Here is a 25,961-nt window from a genome sequence, read left to right as displayed (position 1 = left end):
TCCTTTAAGGGATATTGATTATTCTGATCGTGTCCACTCATGCACGTGTTGTTCACACATTTGCCAACCGGAGTGTGTCGAACGTGACGTGTTTTATGAATGAGGCTGACAAAAACGGGCTGAAGCCTGATGCACAAAACATAAAAGACCAACATATATTTTTACTTTGTTTTATATGCCTTTAGCAGGGGTCTTCAACGTTTTCAGGCCAAGGACCCCGTAGCTGAGAGAGAGATGAAGCAGGGACCCCCTCTATATTGTATAAAAATTGTGTTTCAGATTTAACCTTTTTTTGTTTACTTGGTCTGCTCTTTTTTCCCCTCTACACCAAACATCTCTTTGCCCAAAAATAGCTGATCTCCAAGCTCACAGAGGCGTTGTGAGCTTGTAGATCTGCTATTTTATGCTAGGGTTCAAGTGGTTAAGGTAAAAAAAAAAATCACATCACACAAAGATTTGGAGGACCCCCTGTAGTAACTCTGAGGACCCCCTAGGGGTCCCGGACCCCCTATTGAAGACCCCTGGCCTATAGGCTACATCACTGGTCAAATAAATACAACGTTTTTCTACATCAATGTCACTGATAACTTTATTTTTCCCTATAAATACCGGTCCATATCTATCGTCAGATGTGAATTAATTACATCAATAAACGGAGGAAGGAAACATATTATAATAGTATTTGGGTTTATTCCAGAGAAGAATATTGTTTATTGATGTAATGAATTCACATCTGAGATGATCTGACCCCGGTATTTACCAGGGGAAAATAAAGTTATCAGTCAACATAACGTATTTTGAAGTCCACCATAGAATGCGTGAATAAGTGCACATGTATAGGCATATATTAACAGTATTACAGTTTCCATGTCCTTTTATGTGTTTCCTTTTGCTTAATGTTTTGTAAAGCACATTGTTGAATTGCCTTATTGTTGACATTTGCTATACAGTACAATTTCACTTGCCTCTCTTTTAGAATATCTTACAATGTAAAATAGGTAGAATCTCAAAAGAATTGTCTTGATTATGATAAAGATAAACTGGTCTATATCAACTGCACAAATCACAAAAAAAGGGGGGAAAAGTCCTGTTTTGAAGGACATGTCCCTGAAACCATAATGTCTGGCCAAAGCGTCGAAACCCCCCAAATCTAAAATTCTACAAATGCATTCAAAAAGACCACGACCGAATGCAAATATTTTTGGTGACTATGTTAATTAATTGTATATTAATTTAATTGTAAAAACATTTTCATTGGATTTGTCAATACAAATTATTATTTTGGTACAGAAACAACACACAGACAAACAAGTCCCCAGGACCTGTCTGTCATTAGATGACTCCTTCTAGCCTTAATGTCTGACTGTACCACATGCTGTTCCAACTAATAAAGTATTCAATCAATCAATCAAAATCTCCCCCCCCCCCCTCCCTCCCTCTCCAAGTTTAAGATCGTAGAGCGCCGCGCGCTTTGTCCAATATGTCTTTCCTCATCCTTGGATAATTTGGGTGAGCATCCAAAACCTTCAAAGAGAAACACAGGATACACACAGTATGAAGAAAAATATACATTCAAGACAATACACTCTATCACAGTGGTTCTCAAAATGATAATAATAATGCATAGGCCTTTTTTATTTTATTAAAACGTCTGAGAACGTTTGTTTCACTCACCTTATGACACACATCTATGGCATCAACATGCCTTTTTGCCTTCAAGTAATTGAAAGCAAGTTTGTACCCTGAAATAAATACATGTAGTGTATTAGAAATGCATCATTATTAACTCATTCACTGCCAGAATTATTTCTGGCGCGTTTGAACACTGCCATATTTTTCATTGAAAAAAAAAAAGTACTCAGGAGCCGAGATACAGAATTTTTAAGTTTTAAGTTAACAAGGAAGTGGATGGGAGTCTATATCTTCGAAAAATCATATCTCCTTGGTCTTTGGGTCAAAAAAAAAAAAAAAAATCTAAAAAATAAAAAATAAAAAATAAAAATATTTTTTATTTTTTTTATTTTTTAAAAAGTCGTTTTAGTCGTTCTAGGCAGGCATGGCTTATGGACAGAAGTCGTTTTAGTCGTTCTAGGCAGGGAATGAGTTAATGATAATCATTGTCTACTTTCATAGAATTGGCACGCTAAGCATTTCAGATATATTATATTATAGTTTTTTGACATACCAATGGTTGGGTTTGTCCGATTGCCGTATTTCCACGCCATTTCATAGTTGAGTGCAGCATCTCTGAAAGCCTGCTCCTTTTCCATTATGTAGCCCATATATTCATATGCTTTACAGCAGGACTGGGAAAAGGTGACAAATGTGTGAAAATACTTCCTTAAAAAAATCTGTGTTAGTGCATAACGAAGACCACTAAACTTGCCCAACAGAAATTCAGCCTTAAGTTGCCATATTTCATTTATTCACCTTGTTATGACGGAGGCATCTCTTTAAGAGGTCCCCAGCCATGTCATATTTCCCTGAATGGATGTAAATGTCTGCCAGGAGCAGCCAGCTCTTCTCAAACTCGTCCGCGTCGACGATGCTCCAGTTCATCTTGGCTATGCGCTTCAGCTGGTTCCTGGCTCGAGGAGTCTGTTTCAGAATCATGTATGCGGTCGCCATAGCCAGTAGCGCTGGCACGTGGTCTTTCTGAAGCGAACCAAACAACTCTGGTTAGACCTGCTGTCCTGTAGTAGAACACACATGACAGCACCTCCAAGCCCCACCCATTACCCCAACACAGTATGTCATATATTTTGAAGTTAAATAAGAGATTGTAATGTTTCCCTTCTAAGCAAAATAAAAACCTATCTAACGTTATAGCAATGTTTGGCGTGATTGTGATATAAAGAGCTTTCCAGTTGGTAGCTAATGTTTGGCGTGATACAAAGTTGGTAGCTTTTGAAATCAATCAGGACAGCTCAACCAACAACAGGGTTTGGGATAATAATCTTCTAGTGAGGGTATATTTCATCGCTGTCGGGTAGAAACCTTGTACCTCCAAATTTAATTTTATGTTTTTCATACATTAATGCCCTATTTTACGTCTGTATGTATTTTATGTTATGTATGTATGACCATGTAGTGTAAAAAAATAGCTGATCTACAAGCTCACAACTCATTGCAAATTCCAATGCGAGAAAACTCTGCAAGACGCCAAGTTGAAAATGGTTAAATCTGTCTCAATGAAATGATGATTGATGATGATGAAACGATTGTCTACTAACTAAATTGGATGCATTGTAACACAGGTTCTTTCCTGAAAATTAACGGACATACAAGGTTTCAGCTCGAGAGTGACAATTTGCACGGAAGAATGTGCTGTAAATCACGTGCACCATCTGGAGTGTACTTACCTCATTGTTTGCGATCTCTGTGAAAACATTGAGGGCTTTTTCCACGTTTGCCTTCTGCTTGGTGGCCAGCAAGCAGTAGTTCTCCAGGATGCGGAGCTGGACATGCCCGCCGGGCGTCTGGGGCTTTAACTCCTTCAGAAGTTTCTCCGCAGTCCTGACAGCTAGCTGCTCCGACTCCTGCTTCTCCGTGGAGTTCCTATGCGGAGACAAACATGAGCCATTAGACGCAACTTCACAGCTTCACCTAGAACACAGAGCTTTAAGTCTTTTGCTCAAGTCTACAGGTCTGCATATAAATGGCCTAAAGACACGCAAATAACTTGTAAATGGATATTGGCTGATTATGCTGAAACTCACCCGATGTCACCGTCTAAGTTCTCAAACACTTCTCCTCCCACGGTGTCATTGTCAGGGTTTAGGCAGATTTCAATCATGTTGTACACTGCATTCTGGCCCCAGTCATTGTCTTTCCGTGCCTTGTTGAAGTGTCGCAGACCGTCGTTAGGCTCTCCTGTATACCTAAACAGTGAGTATACAACTTAATTAAGCGGCTGCCAGACAAGATAGCCCCCCATAATAACCTTCTGAGGAAACAGAACTTAATGCTTCGGATTAATGTGGCTTTACCACAGATAAAGTCCTCTGCAGTAGTTAAACCCGGGATCAAACTTGGCACGAGAACAATGTTTTTCCGCCATGTCCAGAAACCTGGAAACTTCCTCCAGCTTCCCGGCTCTCCTGAGCAGGTCGATTAGACGTGACAGCGTTGCGTAGTTGTCTGAAAAACAAAGTTACAACAGGGAAGATCGAATCAGCAGCAGTGCATATTATTAACACAGTGGTTTCTCAAAGTGGGGTCCGGGGACCCCCAGGGGTCCTTGAAGGGGTTCCAAGGGGTCCCCAGCCAAAGTAGTGAATATAGCATCACAGTCAGTTTAATCACTTTAACCCTATATTATACTAAATTATTCAAACATAGCCAATCTATGAGCTCGCAGCTTCTCTTATGGGGGTCCCTGACCAGGGTTGCCAGATCTGCTTATTATAATTTCCCCGCAAGATATTATTTGAAAATAGCTGATGTAGCTGATGTACATGTTAAAGTCACGACTTTTTACTGTTCTGGCCCCACAGTGGTTGAATGGACCTCCCACTGAAGTCAGGACAGCAGAGTCACTGCCCATCTTTCGCCGCAGGCTGAAAACCCACCTCTTCAGGAAACACTACCCTTCCTCTTTGTCTGGCTTGCTTGTTGTTAACTAGTTGTACAAACTCTTGTTTTACTGTTGTACTGTTTTATTGGATCTTGTTTAGTCGATACACTTTTTGTATTAGCTCGTGCTCATTTGATTTAGCTATTTTGTCTCATCTGTTTAAGAAAGTAGGTAGCTGATCTATAGCACTTTTACCTTAGCGCTAGGTATACTCTTGGTTGCTTGTTTTTGCAGGAAATGCACTTAAGACTTCTGGTGATTTGTAGTTTTCGTTCCCTACCTATGTTGAATGCACTTATTGTAAGTCGCTTTGGATAAAAGCGTCTGCTAAATGACTGTAATGTAATGTAATGTACTCAGTGGTGGAAAGTAACTAAGTACATTTACTTAAGTACTGTACTTAAGTACAATTTTGAGGTATTTGTACTTTACTGGAGTATTTCCAATATCCAATACTTTTACTTCTACTCCACTACATCTCAGAGGCAAATATTGTACTTTTACTCCACTACATTTACTTGAAAACTTTAGTTACGAGTTACTTTTCAGATGTAAATTATTACATTATAAAACATACATTAACCACTTTAAACCTATTTTAAACATAGGCTATTTGAAAATAGCAGATCTACAAGCTCACAACGCGTCGCATCGCGACGCGTTGTGAGCTTGTAGATCGGCTATTTTCAAATATTTAGTACTTTTACTTTTGGTACTTTAAGTACATTTTGATGCCAATACTTTTGTACTTTTACTCAAGTAAACTTTTAATTCTGGACTTTTACTTGTAACTGAGTATTTTTATATTGCAGTATTGGTACTTTTACTTAAGTAAAGAATTTGAGTACTTTTTCCACCACTGAATGTACTCATGTCACATAGTCGCTTCTTTTGGGCTGGTTTTCCTAGACCTGGTTGCTTGTTTCTCTCACAGAATCTAGCGACGCTGTCCCCGACACACAATGTGGTCATGATTGAGAGAACCCTGGGCCCTGTCTCACCTGGTTTGCGCTCCAGGAGCTGCTGGAAATGGAAAACCGCCTGTTCATAGTCCTGCTTCCTGAACATCAGGTCAGCCATCATCTGAAGACAAAGATGACACGAGTCCTTCACCCATTAAGACAGGGAACGCATCTCTGTCATTTTTCTTTTTAAATTTCTTTGGCTATTCAAAAATAGCAGATCTGTAGAGCTGCTATTTTTGAAAAATCGTGAAGATTTGTGCAAATCTTTGAATATACATGTTTTTAAAGCAAACATTTTTAACTAAAATCTTTGCCTCTGGGGGTCCCGGGAACTCAATTATTTTGAGATGGGCGTCCGCGGCCAAATACATATAATTTCGGAGGTCCTTGACATGAAAAAGTTTGAGCACCACTGATATAGCAACAGACGTTTTCCACAAAACTGTTAGAATTTAGAAGACATTTCGTGGGAATCGGAACCTCAGGCCTTAACGGGTTAAAAAGAGCAACAATCAAGACTAGACAGACAGACAGACAGACAGACAGACAGACAGACAGACAGACAGACAGACAGACAGACAGACAGAGGTACACAGAGAGAGAGAGAGAGGCAGAGAGAGAGAGTGACACAAAGAACAAACCAGTGTGGCATCTTCATTGAACTGGTCATTCTTCAGAATGACGCTGCACTGCTGCTGGCAGGCGTCCACCTCGTCCAGGGTGAGATACAATCGTGCCAGTTCCAGCATCACCTAGAAAAAAACAGGGCATTCATTCAGCTTGAAGGACGCACTGTTTTCCGTTTTACTATCGCAGAAACAGTGTGTTGTTTTTCCGGTCAAATTTAACTGTTGCTCGTTTTCTTCATTCGAAAAATGTCGTCGCTTTCGGGGCAGAAACCTTGTTATCTCCATTGTTATCATCCATTCTTTTTTTTTCATAAATGAATGCCTGACTTCCTCACACAGCAGTGTTGTGCAAAAGCAGCAAAAAAAAATGCCGATCTATAAGCTCGAACGTGACATGATGCAATGCAAAAAAAAAATTACCCATTAAGACCTGGAACACATCTGTGTCATTTTTTGATTTGAGCTAAAAAGCATTATTTTACACTTTGGGCTATTTTTGAAAAATAGTGAAAATGTGTGCACATCTTTGAATACATACTATTTTAAAGCGAACATTTTTAACTCAAATCTTTGCTTCTGGGGGGTCCCTGGAACAACATGTTTTGAGATGGGGGTCAGCGGCAAAATACATATACGTTTGGGGGTCCTTGACATGAAGAATTTTGAGCACCACTGATATAGCAACATACGTATTTTCAGAATACGGTTGGGATTTAGAAGACATTTGTCTCAATGGGTTAAGTGGAAGCAAAAATGGTTACGTCTTGTCTGTGGGGTTTTAGACATTTAACCAGTGAAAAGTATAAACAAAAGTGTGTGACCGAATAATAATACATTGGATTCCATTGGAACGCTCATTATTTTTTTCCATTTCCTGCAAAGTAACGGATTTAGACATACAAGGTTTCCGCCCGACGATAGCGACGATATGCATGCGTAGAAACTAGCAAGCTACATGACTCTGGCCTGGATGGTGTTTGTGCCGTCAAGCACACACACACACAGGACTAAAACCACAACACAGGGATGAGACTTTTAAAAAGGTGCCAGGGCTTGTCCAGTACAGCTGCAGTCGGGACACACAGGATGTTTTTGATTCGGCTAGCGCTGACCTTGCGATCGCTCTCACAATACACAAGAGCCTCTTTGTAGAATTTGACTGCTCTCTCATAGCCCCTCTGACTCGTGTAGTGTTTAGCGATCTCGGCGCAGATCTCGGCGGCGAGTTGCCTCTGCGCAGGGACGGCGTCGGGCTGCTCCAACTGCACCCGCTTCAGCACCTTGGCCTGCACGTCTCGGGCCTGTGGAAAAGCGGCAAAGACACAACAACCCTGGGTTCAAACCGCCGATGATTGCCAGTGGTGGAACCAAGTGCTCAACCACCAACCACAGTACTTGAGTCAAAGTACAGATACTCCTTACATTATATTCTGGTCGTGTAAGAAAATACAGTCATTCTGGGACGGTGTTCTCCGGATTTTGGAGGAAGTAATGGGTTACGAGTTTGTCTGTGATCCCCGGATTTTATATCTCGGATTGACACCAGAGGACATAATAGGACATGAGGACATATACCTGTTCAAAATCTTGACATTGGCGTCTAAAAAAGCTGTCACAATAAAATGGCTGAAAACAGACCCTTCTAGAGAGGAGCATTGGTTTGATATTATTGAAGAAATATGTCTTATGGAAAAAATTACTAAATTATTAAATGTATTAAAAAGTGTCTACCCCCCCCTTTTTCCTTTTTTTTTTTACTGTATTGTACTTTACTGTATTGTCTCTTTTTTTCCTTTTTTTCTGTCATGTCCATTCTGAATGTATGTTTTGTTCTTGTCTGGAAAATAAAGACAAAGTAAAAAAAGTACAGATAGTCCTGGGTCAAATATTACTAAACTGTAAGTGAATGTCAAATTTGTACTTGGGTTAAAGCACTGGAGTACTAAATACACTTAAGTATTCAAAAGTACATGCTTTTAGAAATACTTAAGTATTCAAAATTAGAAAGTACATGCATGAACAAAAATATAAATAATGGTGAAAATAGTACATCTACAAGCTCACAACCCGTCAGTTGTGAACGTGTAGATCTGCTATTTTCACTATATTTAAAATAGGGATGTTTTCCTTTCCTAGAAATATGGTGGAGTCAAAAGTCCAATATTTGTCTTTGAAATGTAAATAATAAAAAAATACAAATACTAAAGTACAGCAGTAGATACTATAGAAGTACAGTACAGATACTCATTTTTTTTTACTCAAGTACAGCATTCAACTAAATGTACTTTGTTAATGGCAAAGACACAACCCTGGATTCAACTGGTGATTCTTGCCAAACTTTAAGCCACTATTTGAGCACATCTGAACATTTCTGAGCCCTATATGAGCCTGTCAGAGAAGCGGGTAATCTGGAGGTACTTACGTTTTGGAGGGAAAGTAAAGCTTCTTCGTTTTTGCCAACCTTACTTTGGATTTTTGCTGACAGGACCAGATAACGACAATCATCTGTGAGCGCTGGCAGCTCATTCACTGCATAGATCAAAACATAAAGCAAACATTAAGCCTGAGTTATACTTGGTTGTGCAAAAAATAGCCGATCTACAAGCTCATACTGCCTCACAGTACTGTACAACGCATTGTGAGCTTGTAGATCTGCTATTTTGTATGCGACACCGGCGCGCAAACTAAGCGTAAAGGAAAAAGGCACGATATTAACTCTTTAAGACCGGGAACGCATCTGTGTGTCATTTTTAGATTTTGTTGATAAATAACTGCTATTTTTGAAAAATCATGAAAAGTTGTGCAAATATTTGAATTTTTTTCTTTTTATTTGGTGGACATTTGTAACTCAAATCTTTGCTTCTGGGGGTTCCTGGAACTAAATATTTTACAAATGTTCGCTTTAAAAAATATATAATCCAAGAATTTGCCACACATTTTCACGATTTTTCAAAAATAGCAGATATATATATATATCTGCTATTTTTGAATAGCCAAAAAAATCTAAAAAATGACACACAGATGCGTTCCCGGTCTTAATGGGTTAAGACCACCGTTAAAATAACAAAAAGTAGTGTGGCACGTATGGAACATTTACTTTTTCTTAAAAAGATCTAAAGCCATAGCAGATGTTTTGATTTGTTTTACAAATTCACAGTAGTTCAGCCTCGGGGTCAAAATTGCATTGTCTTTGTATCCAGATGTTTATATACATACTTTGATTTGCATCATCACAAATGTGCAAAAGCCCTTAGCGGTGACTCAGTTGTTCCGTGACTTTGTTGCCACGTCTAAAGCCAGAGAGCTCCGTCTAGGAATGCTCACTGTAAACAATTTAACCACTTGAACCCTTTTGCGTCCCTTTTCTGGGCATGTCATGAAAGGTTATCGTTTTGGGTGAAAAATAGCAAGATCTACAAGCTCATAGCTTGTGAGCTTGTGGATCGGCTGTTTTGGCGAAGAGATTTGGTGTAAAGGGGGAAAAGGAGTGGGGTCAACGATAAGACCCCGGTCAATGAATGAACTGTATAGGGTTTAAGTGGTTCAAGTCTCCTAACGAGCACCACAGTACCTTGGTCGTGTGCCAGAGCGTCGTGTAGGACTCTCTCACAGCGCTCGTACTGCTTCAGCTTCATCAGCAGCTCGGCGAGGTCGTAGCGCAGGAAGTTCTGCTGCTCGGTCCGCAGGGCAGCCTCGTAGTAATTGATGGCCTGTGTGTGAAGTCAACGGCAACTCTGTGTCAACATTGCTCTGCGCGTCGTGGAACAGGCCTGGAATTTCATAGTTTTTAGGGGCAAAGCCACTTGGCCTTTGGTGCTGTAAATTATCTGAGAGCATAGAAAAGGCCAAATACCAGAGCAGCAGGGCCAAGTAAAAACATTTTTCTAAGTCCATGAAAATAATTTCAGTATTACAGATTATTTTATTTTTAATACATAGTATCTCATTAACTGCCAAGGACGAATTAATTTGTCAAATTATTATTATTATTCTTTTTTTTTTCACACACAGAACCAGAGATAACGCCATCCGAAGATGTGCTGCTCCATTCACTCCCTGGTTCACTTATTGCTTAAAAATGCTCTATCTCGGCTCCTGTGTACTTTTTTTTATACAATATATATTTTTGTCAAAACATGCTATTTTCAACCCGCTATCGGATAATTTCCCCCCCCACATTCTACGAGACCCCTGTGTGTGTAATGAGGGGTTCACCGTGCGGATAGCATTCACAGAAAATATTCCATGATTTTTCAAAGGTTGATAAAATCGCTTGTTTTCGCTGGCTGTTGCGTAACAGTATTACACTATTACTCTGGCAGTTAAAGAGGTATGAAATAAAAAGGTTCATGCTCTTTATTCCTGCCCCGGTCGATGGAGGATCGCAACATGTTTATCTCTTACGTTGGCGTGCGTCACAAACCTTGACGTAGTTGTGGGTCTTCACAAGGGCTTTCCCGATCTTGCTGGCTAAAGCGCCGTCTTTTGGGTTCTTCTTGAGAGCTTGCTCATAGATCTCGATGGCCTTCTCCGGCTGTAAGGATAAACAACATCTCATTTCATTCTAAAGTGATTTTTTGCAACACTGACGGATCTCCCTTTCCCTCCGTAAGCAGATGAAGTCACAGCAATGTTGTTGACTTCATCTTACTCTAAATATTTTGAAGAACATATTACACTTAAGCAGTGGTGTAAAGTAACTAAGTACATTTACTCAAGTACTGTACACTTTTTAGGTACTTTTACTTTGCTGGACTATTTCCAAATTGTCTATACTTTTACTTCTACTCCACTACATCTCAGAGGCAAATATTCTACTTTTACTCCACTGCAATTATTTGAAAACTTTAGTTACTAGTTACTTTGCAGATATACACGATTACATTATAAAACATACATTAGCCACTTTAGCCCTATTTTATACCTAGGCTATTTGAAAATAGCCGATCTACAAGCTCACAACGCGTCGCATCGCGACGCGTTGTGAGCTTTTAGATCTGCTATTTTCAAACATTTTAGTACTTTTACTTTTGTTACTTTAAAGTACATTCTGATACCAACGCTTTTGTACTTTTACTCAAGTACATTTTTTAATTCCGGTCTTTTACTTGTAACAGAGTACTTCTACATTGCACTAGTATTGATACTTTTACTTAAGTAAAACATTTGAGTACTTTTTCCACTACCACTGCACTTGAACTACTCTTATCCAAATCTCCCACTAACTCACCTCTTGGATGTTCATGTAAGCGTCGCCAAGCAGGAGATATGTATGAGGGCTGGGCATCTTCTCCACCATTTCTCTGGGGAAATAGAACGATACACCCTCATTGACCACATTCACACGGCCGCCATCTAAATATGGGTCTATATGAGTTATAAGTTATGGCATCGCACCATTTCATTATACACGACACGTATCTGCCCCTGGATGCTTGATTACTTTAAAGGACGACTTCACCCCATTTTCAACCTATCTTCATATAATTGGTCCTCACTTATATGCTCATAATAATATGGTACCATTTTGTGTCTAACCCCTCCTGTGTCTCATGAGGAGGGCTGGGGACGGTTCAGAATCCCTGCCTACCAGTGACATCATCGATGGGGAATCCGAGCTAATAGAAACTGCTGGATTTCTATTCCTGGAAAAGGTAGCATGCTATGATAGAAGCCATTGTTCTCACATTTTGAAGAAAAAAAAAACCTGCCTAATGATGATGTCACTGGTAGGCGGGTTTCTGAAGCTCCTGTGAGACACGGGCCGAGTAGAAAGAAATGGTATCATTTTATCATGACCATTAGTGCGGACCAATTATATGAAGCTAGGTTGAAAATGGGTGAAGTCGTCCTTTAAGTAGTGTCTCTGCGTTGGAATGCTTGTGAACATAAGTATGAAGAGGACTAGCAGTACACTTCTACCAGCATTGGAGGCATCTTCGCAAATTTGTTTACTGTGATCAGCTACAGTTCATATTTTCGCTTAATTTACTGTGAAAGCGTGAACTTTCTCAGTCTTTTCAGACTAGGCAGTGGATGTGAATGTGATGTAGGAGGAGCATGACCTGGTGGTGGTGGGGGCTGATCAGACACGGTTAACCACTAGAACAGATAAGTGGCTGTGAGTGAGTATCATTTGACTGCCACCTGGCTTTTCAAGGAACACACTGTGCCTTAGGCCGGGGGAAAGACTAAATAAAGCTGCTTGCACAGGAAGCAGACAAGTACACACAAATGATCCTTGGCCTACTACTTCAAGCATACTCAAAAGTGTACCAACCACATTTCATAGACAACATTTCCCATTGTTTTTGCACGCAAATTGCTTGGAAACAACAATGGCATTGGAAAGTGAGGAGGTGGTATTGTACGTGAGACCACATAACTTGAAGTTGGGGTGGTGGGGGGTTACCTGTTGATGCTAGTGGTGCAACATGAAATACAGGTCGGTGTGAAACGGGCGTGAATGCCAAAATGTGAACTTCTGTAGGAGCTACTTTACAGTGTGCAGACTTTATTTCTCTTTTCAAAGTGGCAAGGAGCTTCTTTGCAGTGTGCAGACTTTATTTCCCTTTTCAAAGTGGCAAACCGAACCATATTTTGTGTGACACAGGGTACGCTAACGCTTATAGGCACAATGACAGGTCCGTGCAGGACGTCTCCTCAGGGTCCACTTTGGGTCTGCAATGACGTTCCTTTTATGTCTGCGCGGGACCTGAAGTGGGCGGGCCTGAAGTGTGACATTTACTCAATCGTGTTCAGATGCAAATAAATACTACATTCTCCATTCTCTTTCATTATTTACGCGTACTTCTCTTTCTTTGGTTTAGTTTAAAGATTCCCGCTCACCTGTAACAGCTGGCATAGAGACGTTTCTCTTTCCTGTGATTGAGATATATCTCGGCCATTTTCTCCTTGGCTTGGATGTAGTAGGGCTGCTCTGGAGTGATGTTTCTGAGCATGGTCAGCGCCAGCTCTGTGTCGCTGCGCAGCAGGGCCAGATCGGCGTTGGCAATGGTCACGCGCAGTTCCTCGGGGGTGCCCGAGAACTCATTGATGGCGTCCTGCATCACCTTGGCTGCTTCGTGCTGGAATAGAATTCTTAGTGTTAATTCAACTCATGAGCCTCTCAGCGCTTTTTGAAAAAGACATCTAGTGGACACATGGCCTGTTTGTGGAATAATCTCTTATATTTACTGTTACTGTAGGTATGGCCTTTCTGTCTTGCACTAGGCTATGTGAGGAGTCGTCTTTCTTTTTTCTTTTTTTTTTTATCCCGCGATTTTGTAACCCTTATTTTTTTACCCCGTGCCAATTTTCTAAGTGATCCTGGGCGCTACACTCCCCTCACCAGCCTAGGGAGGCCAGGGCCGAGCTCATGCCTCCTTCAATGCATGAGAGCCTACTGACCTTCTTGTCACCTGACAGGGGGGAGTTTCCCCGGTTGGACGTCGCGCGTGGAAGGAACACGTTATTCCAACCAGTTCCCTTCCCCTCCATCAGGCGCCCCAGCTGTCATGGGGGAGGCGTTATGGCGACCAGGATTACTACATGTTTTTGTGAGGGTATTAACTACCCTGAGAGACACAGGGAGAACATGCAAACTCCACACAGAGTCGTCTTTCTTGACGTGAAGACATTATTTGTCCTTGTCCTATTGATATGTCGTAGCAGTCTGAATATTCCAAGACGCCACTGTACGCTGCCCTGGTATTTATTATAGTTATTATGAGTACAGCTTAGTTCTGTGGCGAGGGCCCCTCAAATATGGTCTGATACCTGCTTTTCTTTTAGGCGAGAACTACTTGACCACACAGACCTGTGTTATCAGGTACAGCTCTCATACCTGTTCTCCATTGAGCCAGAGGGCCTCGGCTAACTCCAAAAAGACAGACACACAGTCGGCGTGGCTCAGCTCGACCTTCTTGCTCTTGGACTTGGATGAGGATCCGGCTCGGCGGACCCCTGGGAGACTCATGACCATCTGCAAGGTCTGTATGGCCCCCGGCAGCTCGCCCATCTTCTTCTGGGCCTGGGCCTTGATCAGGTGGTACAAGGGGTGTTCTCGAACCTGCGATGGAAGAACACATATATATTATTCATTTTGAAGGCCAATTAATACTGAGAAAAAGGGAAAGGAAAACAAGTTTTGTGTTTTCAATCCACCTCCTGGATTGACATGAAGGCATGACACTGCAGATAATACTGCACTCTAATTGCAGTGGTTTTCAAACTGTTTGTGCCCAAGGCACACCAAAGGGCAAGTCAAAACCACAAGACACACCTGTATTCATATCCATGCAAAATGTGTTATCACTCTTATCACGCTGTAAACTTCTATTTTTATTTTCTTATGCCAAATAACAAGTTTAACCACTTAAGTCTATTTCATACTTTCACAAATTATCAAAATGTCAACAACGTGTTTGGGAACCACTGCTCTATTGTCATGAAGTGTCACTTGGATTTCTATCTTACCTCAAAGTTATGGCTGAGGCAGAGTTCAAGAGACTGGGAGCACAGTTTAAAGTTTCCTTGTTGCAGGTAAATCTGGGCCATGAGGAGGTGAGCATCAGCATGAGAAGGACATTGGTTCAGGCAATGCTGGAGACTGCTCTGAGCAGCATCAATGTCACCTGCAACACACGTCACAGCTCAAATAGGGCTACAAACATTGATCATTTTCATAGCAATTATTCTGTAGATTACTTCTTTGATTAATCAAATAATCTCACATTTGTCTAATCATTTTCTAAATTATTTTCATATCAACGATTCGGTGTGAAATAATTCGAATATATTTTTTATAATCAACTAAATTGTTAAGTCTGATTAACCACTTGAGCACTGTTTTATACTTGTTCATACAATGGCGTCGTGCAAGAAAAGTGAAAATGTATTATCTACAAGCTGACAACGTGATGTCAGCTTGTAGATCTGCTATTGTCGCTCTTTTTGAAATTTTTTTAAATCTTTCATTTATATCATCGATTAAATCCATTAGTTCGATCAACTGTTGCACCCCTACTTCACGCAAGAACACCAAGGATAGAAAAGTCATCACCACAGTGGCTTCCGGTGTTGATTTCAACTCCCTGTCAACTCCCTTTTTTCGCTGACGAAAACTAAATAAAAACTAAGCTATGATGACTAAAACTAATACTAAATATAATACTGACAATTCCGTCGACAAATTAAAAACAAGACTAAAATGTTAGGGAGGGAACTAGTGGAGAAGAGATCCAGTAGAACTTAAAGACAAGTCATTTTATGTTTGGTTGCGCTCGGGTGTTGCGCTCTGAAAATAGCCGATCTACAAGCTCACAACGCGTCGCGTTGTTAGCTTGTAGATCGGCTATCTTCAGCATGCAACCAAGTGAAAAATCAGCCATTACGACGCCATCAAGGCACCGCCAAAATACATTTTAGTCGACTAAATCAACTGTAGATTTAGTTGACTATAATCTTATGATATTTAGTCGACTGAAACTAGAATAAAACAAAAAAAATCAGATGACTAAAATATGACTAAAACTAAAATGGAATTTGATTCAAAAGACTATGGCTAAAACCGAATCAAAATTTGCTGTCAAAATCAACACTAGTGGCTTCTCTACAAAACAAAACAAAACCATACTCCTTTTCTCTTAAAGGGGCTACACCATGAATTTCATTTTTTTTTAGGTTTTTAGTATTTTTTGGGCTCCCCAGTGTCTCTTGTACCCAAAAAAATCTTTTTTTTTTAACATTCAGTCATTCATGCTCATTTCATGGATTTCCTGAATGGGCGTGTCTGAACAGGCCATTTCAGAATGGCTGTGCAAGTGATGTCACTTGCACTGATTTTGCATTGAGGATGGCCAGACAGAATTGCTCAGTAGCTCCCCCCTGCCCAATAGGACGTTTTGGTATTGCAGCTGAAAAAGCTTGGAATGACAGACAGTCAAGATTGTGAGAAAAAATATCTGGATGTTTTTTAGGCTTACAACCTGTTTAAAACGTATTAGGGGCAATATTTATATAATAATATATTTTTTTTTAATTCATGGTGTAGCCCCTTTAACATTTCAATGCAATGCTCACCAGACTGAAACTTGACTTTGGCCAACAGAAACACCCCTTGTAGGAGACCTGGCACGATCTTGACCACGGTATCCAACACAGAGGCACAGCGCTGGAGCAGGGGAGCAGGCGGCTGCCCCTGGGCTGGAGGCTGGAGCGAACGGTAAACGATGCCAGTGATTACTGTGGGGGTTCTAAACTGCTTTGCATAGAGATCTAAATTGCTTTCTGAACCCCCCCAACGACTTACTAATACCCACTGAATATAGATGCTGTCAGACTAGTAATTACTTTAACCCATTAAGGCCTGAGTCCGATTCTTAAAATGTTTTCTAAATCCTAACATTTTTTGGGGAAAAAAAATATATATTTTTCACGATTTTTCAAAAATAGCAGATCTACAAGCTCATAGCGCGGCACTCGGTGCCGTGCTATGAGCTTGTATATCTGCTATTTTTGAATAACAAAAGAAATCTAAAATGACACAGATGCGTTCCCTGTCTTAATGGGTTAAAATGTAATCATTCACCATAGTACTTTTTAGCTATGTCGGGGGTTGGGGGGGCACAGTGGACTTTGATGAGATGTAACCTTACTGGCCAACATGATCATCTAACCACTTAAACCCTTTACCAGGTGTCTAATACTAGGTCCCTTTTTTTCCTCTACACCAAATCTCTTTGCCGAAGATAGACAAACTCACAACAAGGCCATTTTCGCTGAATGTTCGCACAAGAATTAGGGACGCTAGGGTTTTTAAGTGGTTAAAAAAAACATGGTGAAAATCCCACATCATAGCTTAGACATGCTTCAAGTAAACAGTCTTTGTTAAAGCACCTGAACCTAGACATGATCGATAGAGAATTGATGCGTCACAACAGCTGGCCCCTGTCAAAGTCTTAACCTACCCCACCCCCCCCCCCACCCCTCCTCCTAAAACTGTCTATTGTACATATTTCTTGTTTTTCGTACCAGTAACCTGTAAGCTGATTGTATGACGTTCTGCATAGTAGTGTATATTTGTATGTCTTCTTAAATGTCATCATGATTTGAGTGCACGGGGATCTCATTTTAAATAAAGCCAAGTGCTTTTATGAGCGATCCAGTTTAGAGGACCTTGTATTGTGAATTGTACTTCCATGTACTGTTTCCATGTCTTTCTAAATAAAGTATTCAATCAATAAATCAAAAAATGTCTTAATCAGACCTTAGCCGGGCACAGTGCCAGGTACTCTTTGGTGATCTCCAGGAGGAAGTCGGCGTTGAGTTTCTCAAAGTACTCCACCCCCAGAGGCAGACCCTGCAGGGCCGAGAAGTGGGTGTCCACCGCATCGTTCAACAGGTTGGCGATGTCCTCCTGGGGCCGACGCCTTTTCACCGCAAGCACCGCGCGCAAGTACAACAGCTCCTAACAGAGTGAGAGTGAACGAGTTAAAAGCGAAACGGGGAAAAGAAAGGAAATTGATGGGGTAAAAGGAGGTAGAGGACAGTAATGAGGATGGACAGAGGAGAAACAAGATATGACAAATAGCCGACGGTTGAAAGTGCTCACGTGGCCTATAGTTTCTTCTTTTCCTAGACCTGGTTGCTTATTTCTCTCACTAAACATGGCAACGTTGAAAGGCCAAATGAGGAACAGCGCCACAGTTCATAGAGATCCATACAGTGGCCGAACACAGTATTGCGGGTCGTCTTTAGATCCCATATTCTGAGAGGACATTGAGCCCTCACTGGCTAAATGACCAGCCAATGATGAAAAAGTGTCAAGAAAGCGTTGAGAAAGTGTTGACTAGTTAGTCTCTTCTTTAGACCCGGTTACTCTTCGAGCAACCTGGTAAAAAAAAGGGTGGGTGAGGAGAGATAGATAGATACAAGAGATAGGACACCAACACACACAGTGACTGTGACAATTCACCAAGGAAGGAAAGCTAAAGCCATAACACTGAAGACCTACAGAACCAGCTGTTGCTCATCCTCTTAGATGGCTTCACAAACAGTTTGACAGTTTAAGACGGAGTAAATGATCCTGAGCTGTAACCCATGAACAAATGATCCCTTAGCATACCGCAGGGTCGGCTTTGATGAGGTCACTCGAAGGAATTTTCTTTCTTTCTTCCAAATCAATTAAAAAGAACAATATTTAAATATAGGCCTTACCCCAGATTTTCCGATGGATTGTTGGATCTCAGTGAGGAATTCCAGCTGTTGCTCTGCGTCTTCTAAGTGCCCTTCAGTCAACTGGCAACGAATGATGCCTACGCAACAGAGGGATTGTTTTTTAACCACTTTAACCCGGGCTTCCCTATTATGGGCAAGTCATTATCAGGGTTGCCATATCTGCTTATTATAATTTCCCCGCAAGATTTTATTTGAAAATAGCCAATCTACAAGCTCACAACGCGTCGCATCGCGACGCGTTGTGAGCTTGTAGATCTGCTGTGCTCTGAGTGTCGAGCAGACAGCTCAGGCTCAGGGTTTACATGTTCACATACCTGTCAAAGCAGAAACACTGGTCTCATCCAGTGTCATGGCTGTCTTGTACCACTTCATGGCCTCCTTGACTTTGCCTTGCAGCACCAGCTGGTAACCTAGTTCTGTCGCCAGGTCTGAATCCCCTGATGCCTGAGAAAAGGCTCTCTCCACCATCCTATGTGTCTGTTGAATCACGTTCTCATTCTGACCACACTATTAGGGAATGATTAAAACACACAAAACATGGATGAGTGCTAGAATGATGTAAATATGTACAAAAAACAAGACATACCGTACATGAAGAGTCTAACAATGGTGTGGCCTACCTATTCCATTTTTATCTAGTACTGTACCAATAGTAATTGCAGAAAAGTGTGCATGCACCTTATGTGTGATGAAGACTCTATGCAGGTTGAAACGTAAATAAATTGACTGGGAACTATTATTTCATGTTACCTGTTTTTGACCAGTTTTCCCTGCACCTGGGCTTTTCTAGTGCATGTGCAATCTCTCTTTTCTTTTATCAGTTTGTGATTTGTCACAAATCACAATCATAGACGATCTATATAAAAACTAGAGGATGGACACGTGCACCCCCACACCACAGAACATTAATTTCAATGAAAGTTGCTCCCCCGGAAGTACACATTGCTTCCGGGTTTGGTCAACAACGATTTGACAACAGAGCAGGCGCGCGCCCACACACACACACACACACACACACACACACACACACACACACACACACACACACACACACACACACACACACACACACACACACACACACACACACACACACACACACACTATGGTTTCAGCTCCATAGAAGCATGCAAAGCCGAACTCTAAAGGAAACACCGGGTGGCATATTATCCCCACATTGACAACCTGGCCATGTATGGGCATGTTGACTCCTGTGGTAACGGTCTAGGTGGGCTTCGGACTTTTTCTTGAAGTGAAGTGACTTAAAACAATTAAAACGTGTCTCACGGTGCGAGTGAAAGCCAAGGACATCCTGTAGAGTAGGTCAGGGTTGTGAGGTTCTAGGATCTCCAGGCTGCTGATGAGGTTTGACAGCTGTTTTGCTGCCTGCCAAGTGAGAGGTGGTATATAAACATTATTTCTCATCAATTAGCCTCCAGTTCAGAACTCAACACATAACAACTTAAACCATTAAGACCTGAGGCCGATTCTAAAAATGTTTTCTAAATCCTATCAGTTTTTTGAAAAAAATATAATTTCATAAGAGCTTGTAGATCTGCTATTTTTGAAAAAAAATCTTGATTTTTTTTTTTTTATTGTTTTTATTTTGTAGAGCTTGTATATCTGCTATTTTTGAATAGCCAAAGACAAAATGACACAGATGCGTTCCCGGTTTTAAAGGGTTAACTTGTTACTACTTCACAGATTTCTATTCTGATCTCTCCTGCTGGTTTGCCAGAACAAGTGCCGAGTTATATAAGGGTTTGATGAAGGGTGAACATTATTACCTCAGCAATATCACCGTCTCTACATAAAGAATGTAGTGCTAGCATCCTCAGAGCCTCCAGGTTGTTTTCATCCCTCTGTAAGAGCCTGAAATATTAAGCATAAAATCCAGTAAAGGAACACTATCTTCGACAATACATCCAGATGGAGGCATTTGCCTTTTATCGTGGTTAATAGAACAATGGTGACTGCTGAGTCATTTTCATGATAATTTCCATGATCAGTTGAACATTTTTAATTAAATCCATGGAAGAAAGCACACACGCTGGAAAGGAAAGGATGTGCATTTTGCACAGCATGCAATCCCTTCCAATTCCACAGCACAATAGTGCACAGCAGGGAATAACTCTTGACTTTGCTCAAAGATCTGTAGAATTTGGCCGCACCTGAGTGATCACTCTCCCTACTACCGTTTCATACAACCTGAATGAATGCTGGGAAATGTGTGTCTTTTGGCACTTCAGCTCAAAGGCCTTTTTATGCTGCCTTGCCACTGGCCATGGTCCAGAGGCGAGAGGCAGGCGGGAACAATAGCTTCATCAGTATGCACTGGTTTGAGGCATCACGCTAGTTTTTCATTTGCACTTGAATGCTGAGCCACTTGCAAAGCCTGACTGTGCCTTTTCCTTAAAACCCCTTTACATTGCTGCAGCAACTTATTACAAATTCTTGTTTCTGATCTTGCCAATAGAGAGAGGTCTTACACCCCCTTTTACAATGAGAAAAATGTAATGAGTTCTAGTCAGCCCAGGCTATAGCATGTGTCTGTAAATTACCTCTGTGCTGCATCTGTAGTTTGCTCCCAGTCCTGCAGGCTGAGTAGCAGCTTCATTTTCTTAACAAAGGCGGGCAAGAACCCAGGATAACTAACAATGACTTGGTTGACCACCTCCAACGCTCCAGAGTAATTCTGCCGATATTCATGGTATTGTGCCTGGGATGGACAAATCATATACATAGTATATCATATACGGTACGTGTCATGTACTAGTGTCCATGAACAGCTTTTATGAGCATTGCAATGTTACAGTAAAAGTGAAACAAACAAAATGATATACAGTGGTGGAAAGCAACTAAGTACATTTACTTAAGTACTGTACTTAAGTACAGTTTTGAGTTATTTGTACTTTACTTGAGTATTTCCAATTTCCAATACTTTGACTTTTACTCCACTACAATTATTTGAAAACTTTAGTTACTAGTTACTTTTCAGATATACACTATGATATAATGAAACATACATTAACCACTTTAGACCTATTTTATACCTAGGCTATTTGAATATAGCCGATCTACAAGCTCACAACGCGTCGCATCGCGACGCGTTGTGAGCTTGTAGATCTGCTATTTTCAAATATTTTAGTACTTTTTGTACTTTAAGTACATTTTAATGCCAATACTTTTGTACTTTTACTTAAGTACATTTTGAATTTGGGACTTTTACTTGTAACGGAGTACTTCTACATTGCAGTATTGATACTTTTACTTAAGTAAAATATTTGAGTACTTTTGCCACCACTGATTATATATCCTATCAACACGAAAGACACATTAAGTGCAGAAATGTGACAACTCTTGAATCGTAGGAAAGCTGAGATGTGACAGATCTTTAGAGAGCTGGTCAATATTAACAACAGGCTTCAGTAGCCTATCAGAGAATCAGCAGCCATTGTTCAGAAATGCTATTCATGATGGCCTCATGGGACCCGTCTTACCTTTCCCATTAGGGCGAAGACATCTGCTTTCTCTTTCAGCCCTTCGTCAAAGTATTTTCCAGCCTTTTTGGCATACGCATCCTTACTAGATGTCAGATCTATCCAGGCTTTTAGGATAATCCCCTGAACAATAGATAACAAAAGTGGAAAAAAATGTTGAGGTGGCAGGTGGTATGACAAAATGGGTACCATAATGTTTAATCAATAAATGCTAATTCAATATTAATATAGCTTATCTTGGGTACACAATGACATCCAAAACTCACCTCTCTAGAGCCATTGGAAAGCTTTATCATTCTTTCTATGTACTCCCTTGCTTTGTCATTTCGACCCAGCAGCCAGAGGAACATTCCTGCATAGTAGAGACTCTTGGGGGATGCACTCTTGCGATCCTCTTTTACCTTACCGTCCAGCTCTTGAATAACTTCTCGGTCTGCCAAGTAGCAACACGGAGAAACCAATTAAGAGTAATATATCACAAATTACAGTACGTAATCATCCACATGCATGGGAGTGGCGTGGCTCCAATGTCGATCTCAGACTTCATTTGGCTAAGCCTGTTGACTTCAGTCGTCTATGACATATCTAGGAATAGTGTTGATTTCGTCAACTAAAACTGTGACGAAAATGTTGGCCGACTACCTTTTTTCACTGACGAAAACTAAATAAAAATTAAGCTATGATGACTAAAACGAAGACTAAATATATTGACAAATATATATATATATATATATATATATATATATATATATATATATATATATATAGACTAAAATGTTAGTGAGGGACTAGTGGAGAAGAGATCCAGTAGAACTAAGACATGTTATTTTATGTTTGTTGCGCTCGGGTGTTGCGCTCTGAAAATAGCAGATCTACAAGCTCACACGCGACGCGTTGTGAGCTTGTAGATCGGCTATTTTCAGCATGCAACCAAGTGTAAAATAAGCCTTTATGACACCATCAAAGCACCACCAAAATACATTTTAGTCGACTAAATCAACTGTAGATTTAGTCAACTATAATCTTATGTTTAGTCGACTGAAACTAGACAAAAACTAAAACATTTCAGATGACTAAGATGTGACTAAAAGTAAATGGAATTTTATTCAAAAAACTATGACTAAAACTAAATCAAAATTTGCTGTCAAAATCAACACTGTCTAGGACGCATGACGTGAATTTGGGCAGGGTTTCAGTCCGATCAGAACCCCATTGACTTCCATGTGTTCAAGTTACATATTTAAGTATAAAACATATGTGCCCTACTGGCAGTGTGCACAAGAAATTTGCCATTGATGATCGGTCCAGTGGTTTGTGAGATTACCTCGTCGAGTCTGGACACAGACAGACAGACAAGCAGACACAAAGACAGACCCTCACACAGACAGACACACAGAAAGACAGATCCTCTTATAGATGACTCCTGCAGAGGCATGCCGTAAAAACAAAAGCTTAAAGGGATTGTAGGCAAGTTCAGAGATAAAAAAAAAGAAAACTATTGTCAAACACCGGCCGCACCATCATTATATAGTGGCTGATAGAGGGGGAAAAATGCAAAATATATATATATAAATATTCTTAAAATTTAGGCTTAATGTTGCCTACAATCCCTTTAAATAGTGACATAAATACAATAATCATCTTGGTTTACCTGGATGCTGTTTTTTCTTCTCTGCATAAACAAGCGCCATCAGTGTGCAAAGTGCCACGTCCTGTCTGTCTCTTATCATCTCCAGCTCAGTGACAGCGTCATTAATTTGATCTATTGGAAAAATAACATGATGTCAAATGTCCAAGAGGCAGACACTTCAGATAAAACACATGGACCCTTGCAGATCTGTAACTCTGAGAGTGTACAAATGGAATGGGGGGGGGGGGGGGGGGCTTTGAAATAAAAGTGTGAGAACCACTACTTTAACCATTTAAACCCTCTATACTTAGTGAAACGGACCTGAGTTAATTACTGTACTTGGACTGTCCCCCCCTAAACCAAATGTCTTTGGCAAAAAATAGCCAATCTACAAGCTCACAGAGCTTGTAGACCGGCTATTTTAGGCGAATGTTCCCACCCAGAATATGGATGCTGAGGGTTCAAGTGGTTAAGTTAATTACATTTCTTACCTTGCATAAGGGTGCCATAAGCGTGGAAAAATGTGAAGATCGGATTATTGCTGAATTTCCTTTGAGCCTCACCTGCTGCAGTCACCACATGATTGTAATACTTTTCATAGCAATAGTAATTAATCAAACCCTGTAAGAAAAAAGAAACAAAGCATCGATCATTTGTTTGCAAGAGCAGACTATGCATGGTTATTAATAAGAGAGAACTGACATCTGCTATAGAGAGCAATGGTTCTCAAGTGGGGTCACCCAGGGGTCCTTGAGGGGGTTCAACAGTGTTGTCCCCAGCAAAAATGATTTAATACAGCAGCAACATCAGTATTACTTTAATTGGAAATAGCCAATCTTCAAGCTCACAAATTGTGAGTGTGTAGATCTGCTATTATTTGTATTTATTTATTTTGAAAAAAATCTGGAAACATTTTGAAAATGTTTGAATGATTTTGAAAAAAAATAACATAAGTCTTATCTTTTGGGATCCCTGGCACAAAACCTTTTCAGACGAGGGTCTTTGGCCAAAGAAAATCAATTTCGGGGTCCTTTGCCATGAAAAAGTTTGAGAACCACTGCTCTATAGAAGTGGTTCTCAAACATTTTCAGGCCGTGACCCCCCAGTCATATTTTAACTGGGGACCCCCCCAACCCTGATAAGCACTTGGAATGTAGGAGTTGAGGCATTACATTTAGTTTGACTCGGTTCTAGAGATAAATATTGTGAAAATAGCAGATCTACAAGCTCACAAGTCACAACGCCTTTGTTGCTAGGGATTGTGATCTTGTAGATCGGCTATTTCACAATTATTGCCTCTTTCTTATATTATTTGACAATTTGGCCAATGTTTGACCAGTTGTTAGTATGGTTTGTTGATTACCTTTGATGCAATAAGGGTCCTTTTCTCTTCTTTTTTTCCTCTTTTGTTAGAGGAAAAAAAGTCTTAAAAAAACGTCCTTAAATTGTCACTGCACTGTCATCTGGGGACCCCCCAAAGTCATGTGGGGACCCCCTCCCCCTGGGGGTGCTGACCCACAGGTTGAGAACCACTGGTATAGAGCATTGGTATGGTTCTCAAAGTGGGGTCCGGGGACCCCCAGGGGTCCTTGAGGGAGTTCCAGGGCTAAAGCTAGATTATAGATAGGAACCAAATGCACCCTTTATGGGTCTGTAACTCGATTTGTACACTCTCAGTTACATTAACATTGCTTTTACAATATAAATTGGGGTCCCAGAGATAGAAATGCCATTAAATGGGGGTCTGTAGCCTAATGCATGTCAAACTGGGGGTCCTTGAAATTAAAATGGTTGAGAATCACTGCTAGAGCCATACAAATCTTCTCTTATGGGGGTCCTGGGTATATATTTTCAAATGGGGGTCCGCGGGCTAATAAGTGTCAATTTGGGGGTCCTTAAAAGTTTGAGAACCACTGCTACATGGAATTATGTTGTATCTTTTGGACCAAATAATGATGCTAATAGAATCCTCAGATGGAGTAAGTTTAACAACGGATCAAAGTCGTAGATTCAAGTTACCGACACTAGAAAACGCACAGACAAGCAGACAAGAAAAATCTAAAGATTTCTGGTCACATAAAAGCAGCAGATATATAGAATAACGCTATAACATGTGATGTGTTGTTGTCTCTTGGCTGTATGTATCATAACATCCATGTAACTGAGCTTACCAATGTTGTCTCTTCCTCCTCCATGTTTGCAAAGCGGTTAAGCTCTTTAACCACACAAACACAAAGCTAACTGTTCTGACACCAAAATAAGCAACAATCAGATGTTATTGTTATTGATCTAGTAAGAAAATCCGAGGTTTTTCCTCAGTGTTTATTCGCCATCTTGCAGACACTACTCGATCTTAGCGTTCCCTGTAACTTAGTAACGACTTCAGCTCCGCCGCCATCTTTAAAATATGAGAAGAGGCAG

The 25,961-nt window shown here is 40.6% G+C and overlaps 1 protein-coding gene across 1 annotated transcript; it reads right to left on the bottom strand.

The window, feature by feature from the left end:
* Positions 1–1,439: 1,439 nt before the first annotated feature.
* ttc21b (tetratricopeptide repeat domain 21B) lies at positions 1,440–25,918 on the bottom strand. Its single transcript, XM_084085488.1, has 29 exons — positions 25,712–25,918; positions 24,032–24,161; positions 23,562–23,672; positions 22,177–22,343; positions 21,911–22,033; positions 20,972–21,129; positions 20,198–20,282; positions 19,698–19,796; positions 18,725–18,917; positions 18,390–18,487; positions 17,440–17,640; positions 16,254–16,383; positions 14,649–14,806; positions 14,017–14,241; positions 13,020–13,258; positions 11,401–11,473; positions 10,594–10,704; positions 9,742–9,880; positions 8,593–8,699; positions 7,283–7,471; positions 6,183–6,293; positions 5,578–5,659; positions 3,990–4,140; positions 3,720–3,881; positions 3,363–3,558; positions 2,431–2,655; positions 2,186–2,306; positions 1,675–1,742; positions 1,440–1,524 (listed from the first exon to the last, which is right to left on the bottom strand). Exons 1-29 carry the CDS (start codon positions 25,733–25,735, stop codon positions 1,447–1,449), a joined length of 3,954 nt encoding a protein of 1,317 aa, XP_083941614.1. The 5' UTR covers positions 25,736–25,918; the 3' UTR covers positions 1,440–1,446.
* Positions 25,919–25,961: the final 43 nt, after the last annotated feature.

The sequence above is a fragment of the Gymnoscopelus microlampas genome (assembly GCF_963454915.1).
Source record: "Gymnoscopelus microlampas genome assembly, chromosome: 17".
Lineage (NCBI taxonomy): Eukaryota > Metazoa > Chordata > Actinopteri > Myctophiformes > Myctophidae > Gymnoscopelus > Gymnoscopelus microlampas.
Note: the sequence above shows the minus strand (reverse complement) of the source record. Positions and strands in the feature narration are given on the sequence as shown.